We start from the raw sequence: 15042 nt of genomic DNA, 5'->3' as shown, positions 1-15042 counted from the left end.
TTTCAGATAGATAACGATGCAGAAGCTGGGAAGTTCTCACTTTACATGAGCGAAAAATAAGAATATCTACAGTAGATCAGATAATAATGTTCCAACACAAATTACAATAACTAAGGGAGTTACAGCTTGTTGTTTGCAATGCATTAATAGAGAGCTCTTTTTCTACAATAGATCCATAATCTATCTATATTATCTCACCATGAAAAGAACATGGAGACAAAATACTAGTTTTAAGTCATGTGCACAAATTTCCCAATAGAAGCTGAAGTACAACATTCCATTACAGGTTTTGGGAAGTTCAATAAGAAATATGAGCTTGAAAAGGTATTCTCTGCTTTGTAAAGGAAAGGTACAATACGAATTTGAAGTTTGAAATGTGTATGTCAAATAAGGATTTGTGCCATTGTGTGCAAGGACACCGAGACCTGGGCGCAGGGAAGAAGTGAGGCTTGATCATAGCGAGAGAGAACAAAGTAGGGGAAGGACCAGGAGACGAGAGCCAAAGGGAGACAAAGACGACACAGAGAGGAAGGAGACTGAAGGACAAAGAGAAAGAAATGGAGGGGGAAAAAATGAAACTATTTTCTGGATATTAATTTGATGCTAAAAGTGCATCTCACTGTGGTGCTGTCTCCTCACAGTCCGTCAGACAGGTTTAGGAAACAACAAGTGATGGCAATTATGTCTAGACTTGGAGATAGCTTTAGGTAGGTGAGCGTGCTGTCTGACCACCAAAAATGAGGAGAACTGGACTGGAGAGGGAGGGAGGGAGGGAGGGAGGGAGTAAGATGTGGAGGGGGGAGTCACAAAAAAAAACACAGATGAGAAGGGAAACAAAGAGGGAGAAATTGAGAATAAAAGAGGTCATTGGAGGCAGATAAAAGACACTCAATTAAACGACTGAATGGATGGCCCATTAGACCTGAACGGACACCTGCACACCTCTTCTCTCCCTCAGCCACAGGGCAGCAAAATGTCATCTCCTGGTTTGGGTTCATCAGCCTCCCATCAGCCGCTGCTGTACACAAGCTAGCTGATAATCAGAGCTACAGCTACACTTTGCTGCAAAAGGTGTGACAATTTTTCTTGCTTGTTCTACAAACAGGCGATTGCGCTGTTAGCAGAGAGAGAAAGAAATGAAAGAGACCTGCACTCTGACTTTAGCAAGGAAAACAGCCAGAGGCCGTCAGATAAACAGACTAAATAATGAAGTTCCTCAAATGTGTGCTATTTCCCCCGCAGTAAATAAGAAAATATCTATTGAGGATAAAAAAATTAAAAAAAACAAAAGACAACAAAGATTAAATTGTTGGAAAATCACAAGTCCTGTTTTAATCTTTCTCCAGATCTGCTGTGAATTTCAACATTTCTCACATTCAATTGCACCCGGCTGGGTGGCAAATTAAGAGTCCTTTGTTATGTTTAAAAAAAAAAGCTGTGGCCAGGTGTGGGTATATTTCATGGGTAGCTGTGTAAGGGAAATGGAGGAGATTGGCTTCATTATGTCGCCTCAAAGCCTTAAAAAAAAAAGATTGTGCAAAATGGTAAATCAATCCAAGTCTATTCCAGACCGCCGTGGTGCTTTGAGTGAGTGGATCAGGGTGGTATCGGTGGGTCATATCAAACAAATAGGGATGTGTGTTGCTTTGAGCGTGGGTGACTAACAACAGAGCACTGCCAAGGAAAACATGTAGGCTTTAAGCATTCAAGCTTTATCAAATTGTATCCCAAGCTATAAGGTATAATCAAAAAGTTGATTTAATTATACCTTATCCGTCATCTTTAGCTATTCTCTAACCTATTCACGAAAATCTGAAATAAATGCAGCTGTTTTTTTCCTCCATATTTCTAATCTCACCTTTCAGTTCACAAATTCTTTCAGTACAAAAGCTTTGGAAAGCCATACAAACACTTACAAATCCTCTGAGCAGAGGGAGAAAAAAATAAATTCAACATTGCAGGAGGAGACATTTTGCGTAGCCTTACTGCGTCGTGGACAATAGAGCGTCATGCTGATTCAAAGAACATGATTTTAAGTGAGCCTGCCTCAATATGTCCTCCCACAGAGCCCATTTCCCCCTGTGTCCTTGGTTCACATCGGGAAACGTTCATACGTCTGACAGGCTACGCTGTCAATGGGAGCCCGAATTCTGCTTTCTCTCTCAGCCCAGTGCTCACCCTCCTCCTCCTCCTCTTCCTCCTCCTCTTACTCCTTTATTCAGCTGGCTGGAGATGAAGGTGAATCACCACATCCTAACCTGATCGGTACCTCACATCATAGCCACCACAGCCGGAGGGCTTTCTGTAATCGATTGACTTCAGGATTCCATGTAGTTTGGAAGTCGATGCGTTCATTTACGACATACGTGTCTTCAAATATGTTGACTCGGTCTGCGTGCTTGGCATTCACATCTAATCGGCTCAACTTGCAGCACACATGAAGGCACAGTTTTAAATGTATATGTAACTAAATGGACGAAATGCAGATTTAGTCCTTCAACAAGAAAGACTACCAACAGAAAGTAATCAATGACCCTCTGACTAATCCTACAACAAATACAAAGCAAACATTTACTCTAGCTCCCAATTAGCACCATCACCAGCTTCCATAATAAACAATTGACAAGCCTGGTTTGTTTCCCTCTATTAAGCAAGCACTTAACAGTTAATTACCACAGCTGAGCTTATACGAAGTCAAAGGTCTCCAATGTTACCCTCACACTTAACACAAGGCAGAGCGCGTTATTCTAGCAAGTCAAAGGTCTACTTTTCACATCACTTGAGAAGAGATAATGAACTAATCCAACTAATCAAAACCATATACAAGGTGTTGTTTGTGGCTACTTAAAGTTGTTATCAATTCATAGTGAAATGCATCTTTAATACGAGCAAACACATTCTGGTCAGCGCACATTTGTTGTCTTTTTTGTTTTTGTTTACTTGTTTGCATTCTCACAGATGGTAACCTGTGATACACACAGGAGGGGGTAGCTAGGACTTGGCACCGGTTATTTGCTGTGCTGCCAGTTTCTTTCTTTATTTTTTTTCATTACTCCGCTTAGCAATACCAACATATTGATTTTTACTGATTCCCACTATTTCACCGTCTCCTGGAAGTGGAAGGAGACCAAATATGTACACAGACAAAACAGATAAATTCATCACAGGCTAATAAGAACACATTTGGAGTTTAGTTCTTCAACGCATCTACAAGGATAGTTGTGTTTTCTGTAAAAGCTATTTCATGCCTATCTTGCAGTGCCAGGCAAATTTTCTGTTTGCTAATGAGATACTGCTGACATTTATTTCAGAGAGTCAGTGCATGACTTCTGGCCTCCCACTGCATTTCCACAGCATACTCTACTGTCCTTGCGGTCTCTCTTCACAGAAGCCATCAGAAAACAGTAATAAAAGACCACAACTCTGAGAGTGGGCTGAGAGTGGACTGCTCTGAGGCAAACTAATCTATCTTTACTCTGTATCTGCTGGCCTTGACACTCACTGTTTTTCTTCTCACTCACACTTTACACAGTCTCTCTCTCTCTCTCTCTCTCTCCCTCTCCCTCTCTCTCCCTCACTAACAACCACTTTTGTTTTTCCTAACACCTCTCAATAGCTTCAAATTTTCTTCCATTTCTCTTGGTGGGATTGCGAGAAGGACAGCTCCACATGTACCGAAAGATGGAAAAAAAATAAAAAAAATAAATACTCCTTGTGCGTTTTCAGCTCTGACCTTCAGTCAGCTCTGAGCCAGACAACCAGGCAGCAAGACGTGCTGCAGGGCTCTTCTCCAGGGACAGTTTCACTGAACAATTGCACACATAACCCCTAACCCTTCTTTTACCCAGGGAAATCCCTGAGTGACAATGACGAAGAGTGATAGACTGTGAATAATGAAAGCCGGTACAGAAGCCGAGCCTTCCACAAGGAAGCAGAAGAACACGGGTCCCAGATGTATTCTGTTTGATTTGCAAAAATAGACACTCTGTTAAAAGAGGCAGTTATGCTAGTACTGTTGCAAACAAGGTCAATCAGCTAAAGCCTGCTTGAATGTAAATAATCTTTTCAAATGTTGCTGGTAAACCTCCAAAATCGACTTAATGCGAAGCACAACAAGAAAACTAATTTCATACCTCACAGATATTTGCCATTTCAAAATGGCAAGGACTCTGTTCCCTGAATTAATCATCATTGAGCCTTTTGTAACTGAGGCATGACAGCAAGACCTTCAAAGACTCAGGACTGTAAACATGTTTTAGAAATCCATCTAGATAGTTCCCTGCTTCAAGCCCATGTGTGGTGCTGCATGCTAATGTAAGACAGATCTCCTCTTTGTTCTTGAAACCCACGGTGGGTATTTTTAAACCATGGAAATCATTTGCCAGCAGAGATAGTTTCATATTTCTATAAGCTATAGCGGGGCCAAGTGACACATGAATATTTTAAGCAGCTTTGTGCCTATTTAAATGCGTTTGCTGTGAACACGCTGGCAGTGGGCCAGGGCAGAGGGTGTTATCCATAATTCCTACAATCCCAAACTAAACTCCAGTTTGCTGATAATTCAAGCTGGCAGGAAGAAAAAAAAACAAATAAAGTCAATTAACTACAAACTCCCCTTGAATTTGTTCCCTCTACCCTCGCTTGTTCCCGACAACCTTGTAAGTTTACTGTCGTAACACAGCCGAGAGGATGAAGCGTGTTAAACATCAGAAACACAATAAAGAACCTATATCTTGGCACAGCATTGTGGAAGGAGTTAGATAAACGTCGCTTTCACCAGAGGGGATTGTGTCTTTTTCCAGTGGACTAAATAAATTTACTTTACTTCCTTTCCAAAATGGAAAAAACAATGTTGTGCTTTAGTCATAAATATTCCCACACATGTCTGCGTTGGGAAAAATATAAACATGGGCAGGAAATAAACAGACAAAACGAGCATCTCTGAGTCAACAATGCTTTCGGCAGCAGTTGACAGCCCAGGGATGTATTGCATCTGCCAATGCTGTTTGCAGATGGCCGTGATAATGTCATCACTCGACTCCACAGCCGCAGACCAACTACGGACAACAGAATTAAAACGGTTTTATTGCTCTATTTTTCTTCGGTTTAATTTGTGCATTTTATGAATGTGACATGTCTGGATGAAAAACTTAATACATCTGTAATGGAAAAGCAGATGTGATGACTCATTGTTTGTGTGACAGAACGTTTGCTATGGGAGCAGATAAATAAGATCATGTTTATAATGCTATTTCCCTGGAAGACATTAAAATGGGCTTCTTTCATTTTCGCCAACAAGCAGACATGTGATGCTGCAGACTCTAAGGCTACAATGAATTTCCACGTCACTGAATTCTGACAGGGTGTCTGTGACAGCTGAGGAAATTGAACTGTGGCAGCATCTCATTATTTCAGGAAGAAGGTCAGGTGTTGTTACAATCTTTTCCTGACATATCAGAACAGGATTATTGCACATTTCAATTGCTAATATGTTGGCCAAAAATAGTAGAGCTCACCAATTAATTCAGTTTTTTGTGCCATGAAGCAGATACATTTCAGATCAGGTTTAAAGTGGTCATTTCTTTATCTTCAGTCGTCATTGTACGAGTGGAAGTGGAAAGAAAGGCAAAAGAATACATTTTGTTCTGGGTCCCTGAGACCCTTCGCAGTATTAGCAGCTACAAAGTGTCATTCAGTGCTCTCAAAAGGCAAGTGTGAACTAGTTATAAAAGAGAATCCTCTCTAAAGAGGTGTTTTATTACAACTTGTACGGGCCGCACTGGTACTACTTCAGTATCTAACAAAATGAATTACCTGGAAGATTTATAAATGAGGGACACTGAACATAATAATACAATTCTGTGTGGGAATTAGCTCGGCATATTTGCCTGCAGCTGTTGCCCCGAACGCTTGTATTTTATTTAAATTCTTTTCTCTGACACTTGTCGCTCTACATGGAGAGAGTGATGCTGTGAATACAAAAGGCTGACTACGCTGTGGTGTTACAGTGTGGATGTTTAAAAGGTCTCCCCCTGACAGGAGAACAGCGGTTGTACAACGTGAGCCGCCTGTCTGGGCAGAGTGGGAGTTGGGGCAGGAAGGGAACAGACAGACCCAGGGGAGCTGACCTCCTCATTTAGCCAGCCTCCTGCAGGAGCAGCTGGGATTATCTGCCAAGTAAGCACATCCTGCAGTACAGGAAATACTCCAGAAAAGAACCAATGGGCATCAATGCCTCTCAAGGCATTTTAGTATTTTTTCCTCTCTCTGACAGCACATGCAATTACAATCTAGCTTTTCCTTTATAAAACTCAGCTCCTTTGCAAGGAAACGCAGACAGATAAGCACATCATCTTTTCAAAGAACAGTAAATTACACCACATGAAATGGAGCCATCTTACAACAGAGACGTGAAGTGGATGCTGCTTGACTGACAGCGATAATGCCACAAGAAAAAAAACCATTAAGAGTAAAGCCATTACAGACTGTATTTCAATGTGTGACAAAAAGTGAGCATTGCTCTTTCTGATCAGCAACAGGCAGTTGGTGGTGCAAAGCAGGCGGGTCTCTGTCGGTGGTTCAGTCGTCTGGTTGGTGGCTGAGGTTCAGGACCACGGACAGAGACCCGCTGTGACACCGGAACACGGAGGAAGAATATCCAGCGCGAGCTTCTCCTCAGAGCAAAAGATGTGTGACATGAATCACCTCTTATCTCGCATGGTTATGTCTTTCTCACTGCTGCTGCCAGATGCCTCGCAGATCCGACGTGTCAGCACGTGGCGACACATTTAGTGGGCGAAGTAGCCGACAGGCAACAAAAGTCCAACTCTAATCGCGTAGTTTGCCCACCAATATACATGTTTAGGCAAACTCTACGTCATTATAGTTGTATACAAATTGAAATATGCATCAAATGGTAGCCATGCATGGCCATATTTCATTGTAAGGTGCAAACTGCTTACGATATTCACTATTACTCGACTTTATCTCCCAGGAATTATGTCCCCCATGTAGCTGCCGGGTTGCAAACTTTGCCATCACGCAGGAACTCCGCCGTCCCTCGGGATCACTGAGTCGACGCCGGGCGTCTGTCAGACAACGTGTGAGACGGGAAATCGCTCATCGCGCTGAGGATGCAGCAGGAAGACAAGCACATCCCGTTGCCATAGCGGCGGCTCTTGCGGACGCGGCATGACTCTTAAAAAGCACCCTCGGGGGAATTGGAGATTGTAAGGATGTGTTGTCGACACTTGATGACATCCGCTGTCAGTGGGGGCCCCCTGTCACTCCAAGATGTTTTTCTGTAAATGCAACAGAAGCAGCCACCCTGAGACTGATCTAATTAAGCAGCAGACGAAGCCGCATGAGGCCGTGATTTAGTGACAAATACACGCGTTAATGGCTGTTTGGAAGTTAGGAGCAGCGACGGTGCATTGTAGTGGCAACTGTTGAACAACTACTTTTCGACATCAACATTAATGATATCATTTTTCCATCGGGTAATATTCTAGACTTCTTCCACTGCTGCTGCTTCTTCAAGTGAAGTGGCTCATCAACTTTCCGGGTATTGTGACACACTTAAAGCCGATCAGGATGATCGGAGATGGTTTTTCGTTCGGATCACTGCAGCTCTGGAAACTGGAATATATCCGTTCCAACAACGCACATAACGCGATGTAACAGCAAAACCGCGGGAATCCCCGACTGAATAGCACTTCAGCGGGATTAAGGATGAAAAGTAGTGCCCGGAGTATTGACCGTCCCTTTTCACAGATCAGTAATTGATCCGCACTCCGAGTGTAATGTTTACACGTAAACGTTTACTGCAGGGGAGATGTTGGGGAGTCAGCAGTTTAAGAGGCCGTGGAGATGCAGGACTCCGCCAGGACACACGGTCATTCATCTCAGCAGCGAGTCTCGTGGTGTTCCGCGAGCTTCGTGGGAGTCTGCAGCCGTGAACTGTTGCATGCTGCTTCCTTAACGTGTTAGCAACAGTCTCGCAGAGTTGATTTCAAGTTTCGTGGAAAACATCATTCACCCATCGATGGTGGTGCACTTATAAAAAACCCGAGCAGGGCTACGAAATATCGGCATATTATAAAGATATTACTTTAAGTTATTCGCCCACCAACGTGATGTTTTTTTTAGAGTGCAGGTCAAATTATTATTTGCCAACTCTTAATACAAAGCAAGGCAAGATATCTCCATCCATCTGTGCTCTTGCATCCCGTGAATGGTGTTTCGCTGTGGCCGATCTGAGTGGGATATGACATCGTAACAGAGATGATACATGTTCATAAATAGATTCTTACCAAATCTTAAAACGTGTGGCATCCCGCGAGAGTAACCAAGAAACAGCAGCAGAAGCGGGATCAGCCTGAGGTTGGATCTGAAAACGAGACTGGTTATCATCAGATGATGGGAGGTAATCTTCATGTTGTTTTTAAAAAAATGCACAGTGGTTATTCCCCCCGGTGCGCGGGTTCGATTCCCCCGTAATTCTTCTACGGTTGTTGGGCAAGGCAGGGTGACGGCGGCCCTGGATGCGCAAGATCACGGCATGGTCATTTGCGCTTTCCCTAAATCCATTAGCAGTCCCGGCATGATTCCTTCCCATTCGCCTTCTCCTCCTTCACTGCGCCAAGAAACAGCAATCCTCGGGGTCGAGGGACGGCGGGACATCCATGTCGAAGGGTACGGATCCAGTGGGGAGGGGGGAGCCCGAGCATGGGCTAGAGGTAAGGTACTGGAGAGGGTTGGAAAGGGGCTAGAGAGCGCCAAGCAGAGGATACAGCAGCGATATGCAGCCCCCTATGAGGCGCTCTGGGTTGCATGCGCTCCCATTATACTGCACTGCTGCACAGGCTCTGACGTCGAGCCAAGGTTAGTATTGTGAACGCGCACCAGAGAGAGAGAGAGAGAGAGAGAGCCGGAGAAAAGAGAGCTGGAGATAGCCTACAGATAGATAGACATTCATAAGAGGGAGGAGGGGAGTAGACAGGGATAGAAAGACAGAAAAATAAAGGGCGAAGGAGGAGTGGAAAACTTTATTTCATACCACCTTTCTAGGACGTATACTTTCCGTGGTTTTCTCCCACAAGTTGGCGGTAGGCTCGCACGCATTGGAATAAATGTCGATATATAATAACACAAGCGAACATAGTAACAGCAACTTCAGCATGAACGTAACTAATCCGTCCAAATTACAACCAGATTACAATCAAGTCACAAAAACAAAGCAAATCAGAGACGGACAATTCTATACGAGGATGAAAATAAAGTTGTCATTGATCAGGTTCTTATTGAAGTTGCACGTGATAACGAGTGTCTTCAACCTCAGTACTCTGTCTGTGTGTTGTTCACTTCAGCACCATGGACAGAGACGAAGTAAACCCGGACAGCAAACAGTCTTTCTCAGGTTTCAAGCAACCAGCAATGATTTAGTCGATCTTCCTGCTGGAGGAAGTTTATTGGCTAATTCTACAGGCATCTTGTTGCATTCGCCACACAAAGAAATAAAACACAGCCACTGGCCAACCTCTGCAAACAAGCAATGTAATCTCTGCCTGCAGGAAAGCTTCGCACTGATTTCTCTCCCTTCCACCTGAGTGAGATATATGCAGGCCCACTTTGTGTTTTGCCATTCACAACTTCCCTTTCAAAATCTCTTTTACGGGATTTCAAGCAACAACCTTTCAACAATTTCCATCATACCAGAAATGTGGGAGGAGTGGGATGAAAGGAATTAAAATTGGCAGAACAGAAAATCCGTAATATCGACAGAAGCTGCTGAAAGACACGAATGTTTAACCTATGCAAATAACTCCACTTTAGATTTGAAAGCCTTCCAGCAACACAGTTCTCGAGTGTTAGCCATCCTCCAATATGAAGGTGTGTGTGTGTGTGTGTGTGTGTGTGTGTGTGTGTGTGTGTGTGTGTGTGTGTGTGTGTGTGTGTGTGTGTGTCGTACACACAAAGGCTCCACTGCTGGTTAAATTTCACGGAGCAATATCTCCGGAGTCTATCGCGTTTCTATTTGATTAGCGGCTGTATCCTATAGTTGCACCGAGGAGATGATATCTGCAGCTCTTGGGTTGGGTTTGGCCTATGCCATTGATTTAACACTACATGCGCCTTATCAGCGTCCGCCCCCAACGAGCAACTCTTCACGGGCCAGTGCATCAGCTGGAGGTTCAGGTACAGCGGCGCACCCCCTCCCCGGGAGTCTGGAGGGCTATTTAATCCCTACGGACATGTGAAAGGAGCTCTTTGATCGGCGCCACCATGAGTCCAAGTCTGGATGAACCGAGTCATTGTATGACTCAAGTGTGAATGGCTGGCCTGTGTGTGTACGAGTGTGTGTGGTGAAGAAATACTCCAGAATAAAGTCACTACTATATGTATTTATGGCCTTATGATAATACTTCACGTTATATTTGTTTTTCTATCTCCGCTATGATGCTGTTAAAGATGTAAAGCTTGCATCACTGTTTATTGTTGACTGCAGAATTCATAGCAAATCACAAGCGACTGTGTGGTAAACAAAGGATGCTGACACCTACACTCATCTTTTGTTGAAGTGCTACATTTCACAAGATCTGTCAAATCCCCCCCAAACAAATAAAAGCGAAGCATTTGATAGTGAAGAGGGCGCTTGTACCAGCTAAAGGAAACGAGATGTGATTACATGGGATCAAGTAGGTGGTGTGAACATTGACTTTGAACATGTGTCGGGTTTGCGTGGGTCTGCACACCAGCACTCTGCAGTGTGAGAATATCAAAGAGAATGGCACTCATCATGCTACCATCTGGACCATTAGCATAATTATGGAGAAATTCAGGGTTTCCTGTATAAGTCAGCAGAGCTTCATACAGCATGAAAGGAATTCTTATTGAGCTGAGGGAGAAGAGATGAACTGACAGGCACGCTGGATTCCTCATAAAGTGAAAGCGCCCTCTGGCTCAATACTGAGGCATTGCAAGTGTGATCAGCCCCCACGTGCCCCCAACACTTAATGTACCCAGAATTTCAATTTGCAAAATAGAACTGATGATGCGATAAATGATTCTGACTTAATTTTCTAATTGAAATTTAAATAGTATTGTATGGGTGTGCTTGAGCAGAGGGCATTTAAGGACGAAAGTCCTTTTTACTGACACACTCCACTCAAATATAAATGAAACACTTTGTTTTTCGCTCCAATTTTTCATGATTTGAGGTTTAATTTTATTCACAAATGTATTAAAATCTGTGTTTGTAAGCACTTCATCTTCACTAAAATAATTAGTCCACCTGACAGGTGGATCAAGATGCTGATTAAACGGCCCGGTTATTGCACAGGTGTGCCTTGGACTGGTCACCATAAAGGGCACTCTAAAATGTGCAGTTTTATCTTGATTTTTTTTTTTTTTTTTTTTACAATATTCAGCACAATTTCATGAATTGTTTCAGCAGATATGCATTTTTCCTTCTTGTTGAGGGCATGGGTGCAGAAAACCAATCAGTATATGATGTGACCTCCATTTGCCTCACACAGTCCAACACCTTTCTTCACAGAGTTTATCAGCAGGACAGCAGGACTATTGCACATGTGTGCCTTGGACTGCTAACAACAAAAGGCTCCTCTAAAATGTGCAGTTTTATTACACAACACAATGCCACAGATGTCACAGAGTGCATACAATTGGCGTGCTGACTGCAGGGATGTCCACCAGAACTGTTGCCCGTGATTTGAGATTTGTTTCACTACAATAATCTGTCTGAAAAATGTCAGAGAAAAACATCCAACTAGCCTCTAAACCGCTGACCACATGTAACCATGCTAGCCCAGGATCGCTGCATCCAGCGGCTTGTCCCGGAAGATCGTCTGAGATTAGCCACACAGACAGCTGATGCAATGGTTGGTTCGCATAACGAAAGAATTTCTGCACAAACTGTCAGAAACCATCCGAGTGCTCATTGTCGAGCGGTTTGCTGATATGAACGCTGGCCCGTGGCGGCGGTGGGGTTACGGTACGGGGAGGTATAAGCTACAAACAAAGAACACTGGTAAATAATATTGATGGCACTTTGAATGCACAAAGATATCTGGACGAGAGAGCCTGAGGCCCGTTGTTGTGCCATCCATCCTCCGCCATCGCCTCATGTTGCAGGGTGATAATGCACATCCCCATGTTGCAAGGATCTGTACAGAATTCCTGGATGCCGAAAACATCCCAGTTCTTGAATGCCTTACAAATTCATCACATCACATCACCCACTGAACATGTTTGGGATGTTCTGTCTATACAACAGCAGATTCAAATTCCTGCCAATATCCAGCAACATAGCCCAGTCATTGAAAAGCGAGTGGCCCAGCATCCACAGACCACAACCGACTACCTGATCAACTCTGTGTGAAGCAGAAGTGTTTCCTTGTGACCAGTCCGAGGCACACCTGTGTAATAATCATGCTGTTTATCAGCATCTCGTTATGCCACACCTGTCTCTGCAACTCATGAAAAATGGGAGCAAAAATTAAGTGTTGTTTATACATTTTTGTTGAGTGTAGTATCTTGATTTCCAGTTAGAAGTCATAATTGAACAAACTTTTCAATTAAGTCAGTCAGAATAAAACAGTTAGAAAGTAGAGGGTGATGGTAATGGCAAATTGCCCTGATTATGATGTTAAAATGAATCCTGCTCCTTTAGCTTGTTGTGACTAATAGGAAAATAGCCCTGTGCCATTTGGGAGAGCAACTTTTTTTTTTCTTTCCATGCACGATCAAACCGTGTCGTTTTTGAAGGAGACCACAAATTAGATGAGTTTATACACACCCACTCGCTTGTAACCCACGGAGGCTTCCATGAGCTTGCTGGTGTGTTTATTCAAACACCATTCATGCACTGGGTAATGCAAAGGGGACTTTATGCAAAAGAGAGATAACCACTGCTAAAAGCCTTCTGTCATTCTCTCTCTCTGTCTCCCTTCCCTCCCTCCCTCCCCATCTCTCTCTCGCACAGGCAGACTGGTGGAAAGATTGGCACAGAGAAGGAAACCATGGAAACGAGAAGCTGATGCACTTTGAATGGTAAGACCCTGAAAGAGAAGACATTCATTCAGTTCAGTTGCCCTGCACTAAAGGCTCATCTCTACTGCATTATTTTGAATGCTACAAGTTATTTTGACATGGTTGGCTATAGAAAGCCAACGATGGTCTCACTTCATCTGCCCATTATGTCAGGATGACTGTAGCCAAGGATGTCTTAACACTTTGGCAAGCCGAAGCAAGGCCCCTGCAGAAACATGCACACTTTCTCTATTTGCTCTCGGATATACAAAATACACAAACCTGTTCCTTTTCCCAGCTACAGTATGACAATGTTCATCCCTACAAACGCACCACAACATTTGCGCCCCACTTTCGACAGTAAAAATGGCCGTTTTGACTTCAAGGTATTTACATTTCTCACTTGTGGCAATGCCTTTGAACATAGCATTGCGAAGTCAGCACAGGCCTATATGTCTTGAGCACTGCTGTCAATGAGATTCCTGGGACCTCAGTGGGAATACATTCTTCAGAGACGACAATTAGTCAAGTGAGACAGTAATTAGGACCTCTCTGCACACTGTCACTTCCAGTTAGTGCTGACGGATGCCCGCAAATCCCCCCCTCCAGCAACTGCAGTCAGGCAGCCTTACTGCTGGTGCTGCGCTCTGACTTTGTAATGTGACAGCCATCTGTAACTTCTGTCTGCCATGGTGATACTTTCAATAACAGCATAGTAATTTGGTCCGTTCCATTAAAGTTGAGAACGATGGTAAATTTGACCAGTTGGGGTCATGTACCATCATAAATGACCACAAATCACTCTGCATACACTGTGTAGAAGAAATAATATTACATGTTAACATGTGCTAAATAAGTTGAAAATCATACAACCATTGCAGTCATCTGCCACTTTATTAGATATACCTAAAGCTAAAACTAATATATTCTAATACAGTCCTGAAATAATTCATATCCTCGTGAAGGTTATCAATCAAGCAAGCAATCAACATACTTATTTATCCCTCATGGGACAATTCATGATAAACAAGTACAACAACAGCACCTACAATGATCAGCACACAATACAACAATCAATAAATAATTAAATACAATTTAAAGTATATCTATGCACATGTCATATGTAGATATTTAGCTGTCATGGTGCTTTCCATCCAATTTGTTTTGCAATTTGGAGTTTTATATTGCATTCCTTAGGCATTATCACAAATACGCATATATGAATATATGATGATGCACGAGTTTTACTAAGCACTTCTTTTTATATACTACTGAGCCAGGGATCTTTGTGTTTTTCTGACTGAGGATAATAACTCTTCAGTCTGTTTTTACCTTTTTGACACGGGGATGTAAACTAACAAATAAAAGTAAAAATGATTTCAATGAGAGGTGAAATATGTCACATTTATCCTCTTTCTGTATCCTGTAGGATCTGAGTTTACATAAGGAATATAACTATAATGGGCATATGATCTGTGTCCTCAGGAAATCCTAATTGTTTGTCAAGTTTAAGATCCCAAATACTTCGAAATTTTCATCTCAGTACTTTCACCATGAATAGTTCTTAGGCCTAGCTCTTAAAGAAGAAGGTTTTGAGGATATCTCTTTTGTCTTTACTGCATACTGTAGACCTGGCACACCAATCAACAAATTCATCATTGGACCATGAGACTGAGGTTGCAGTTTAAGGAGTGATACTAAAACACTACCAGGAGCACATTTCATTATAAGGCTTTTTTCATAATGTTCAGTTTTTGTTCAAATAAATTTAGAGGTGCAGATTCCACTTTAGGGTCTTTTAGTTTATGATCCTGTTGAACTGCACTGCATCATATGGAGTGGTGTTATTTATCCCATATACTCTAATTAGGCCTTAAAAACATGGACGTGATTAATTGCAAGGTTAATACAGAATGCAAAACTTGTAGAAAGGTGTGTCTAATTAACAGGCAAATGAGTTTAAGATGAAAATTGCGCAAAGATGATAAATGT

General features: G+C 42.7%; 1 protein-coding gene across 2 annotated transcripts in view; it reads right to left on the bottom strand.

Moving 5' to 3' along the window:
• The window catches only part of LOC138203343 (glutamate receptor ionotropic, kainate 2-like), a 60486-nt gene extending 51638 nt beyond the window's left edge, over positions 1 to 8848 (bottom strand). The window contains exon 1 of one of the 2 annotated variants that reach the window (XM_069158108.1): positions 8313 to 8848. In XM_069158108.1, the coding sequence (XP_069014209.1) occupies positions 8313 to 8436 (124 nt within the window). In that variant the 5' untranslated portion in view covers positions 8437 to 8848. The remainder of the gene's footprint in view (positions 1 to 8312) is intronic. The other variant, XM_069158109.1, reaches the window with a different exon arrangement.
• Positions 8849 to 15042: the final 6194 nt, after the last annotated feature.

The sequence above is a fragment of the Embiotoca jacksoni genome, unplaced genomic scaffold (genome assembly GCF_022577435.1).
Source record: "Embiotoca jacksoni isolate LCO1_2020_lvr unplaced genomic scaffold, fEmbJac1.0.p SCAF_23, whole genome shotgun sequence".
In the NCBI taxonomy this organism is placed as follows: Eukaryota; Metazoa; Chordata; class Actinopteri; family Embiotocidae; genus Embiotoca; species Embiotoca jacksoni.
This window is presented reverse-complemented; position numbering and strand designations above follow the sequence as displayed.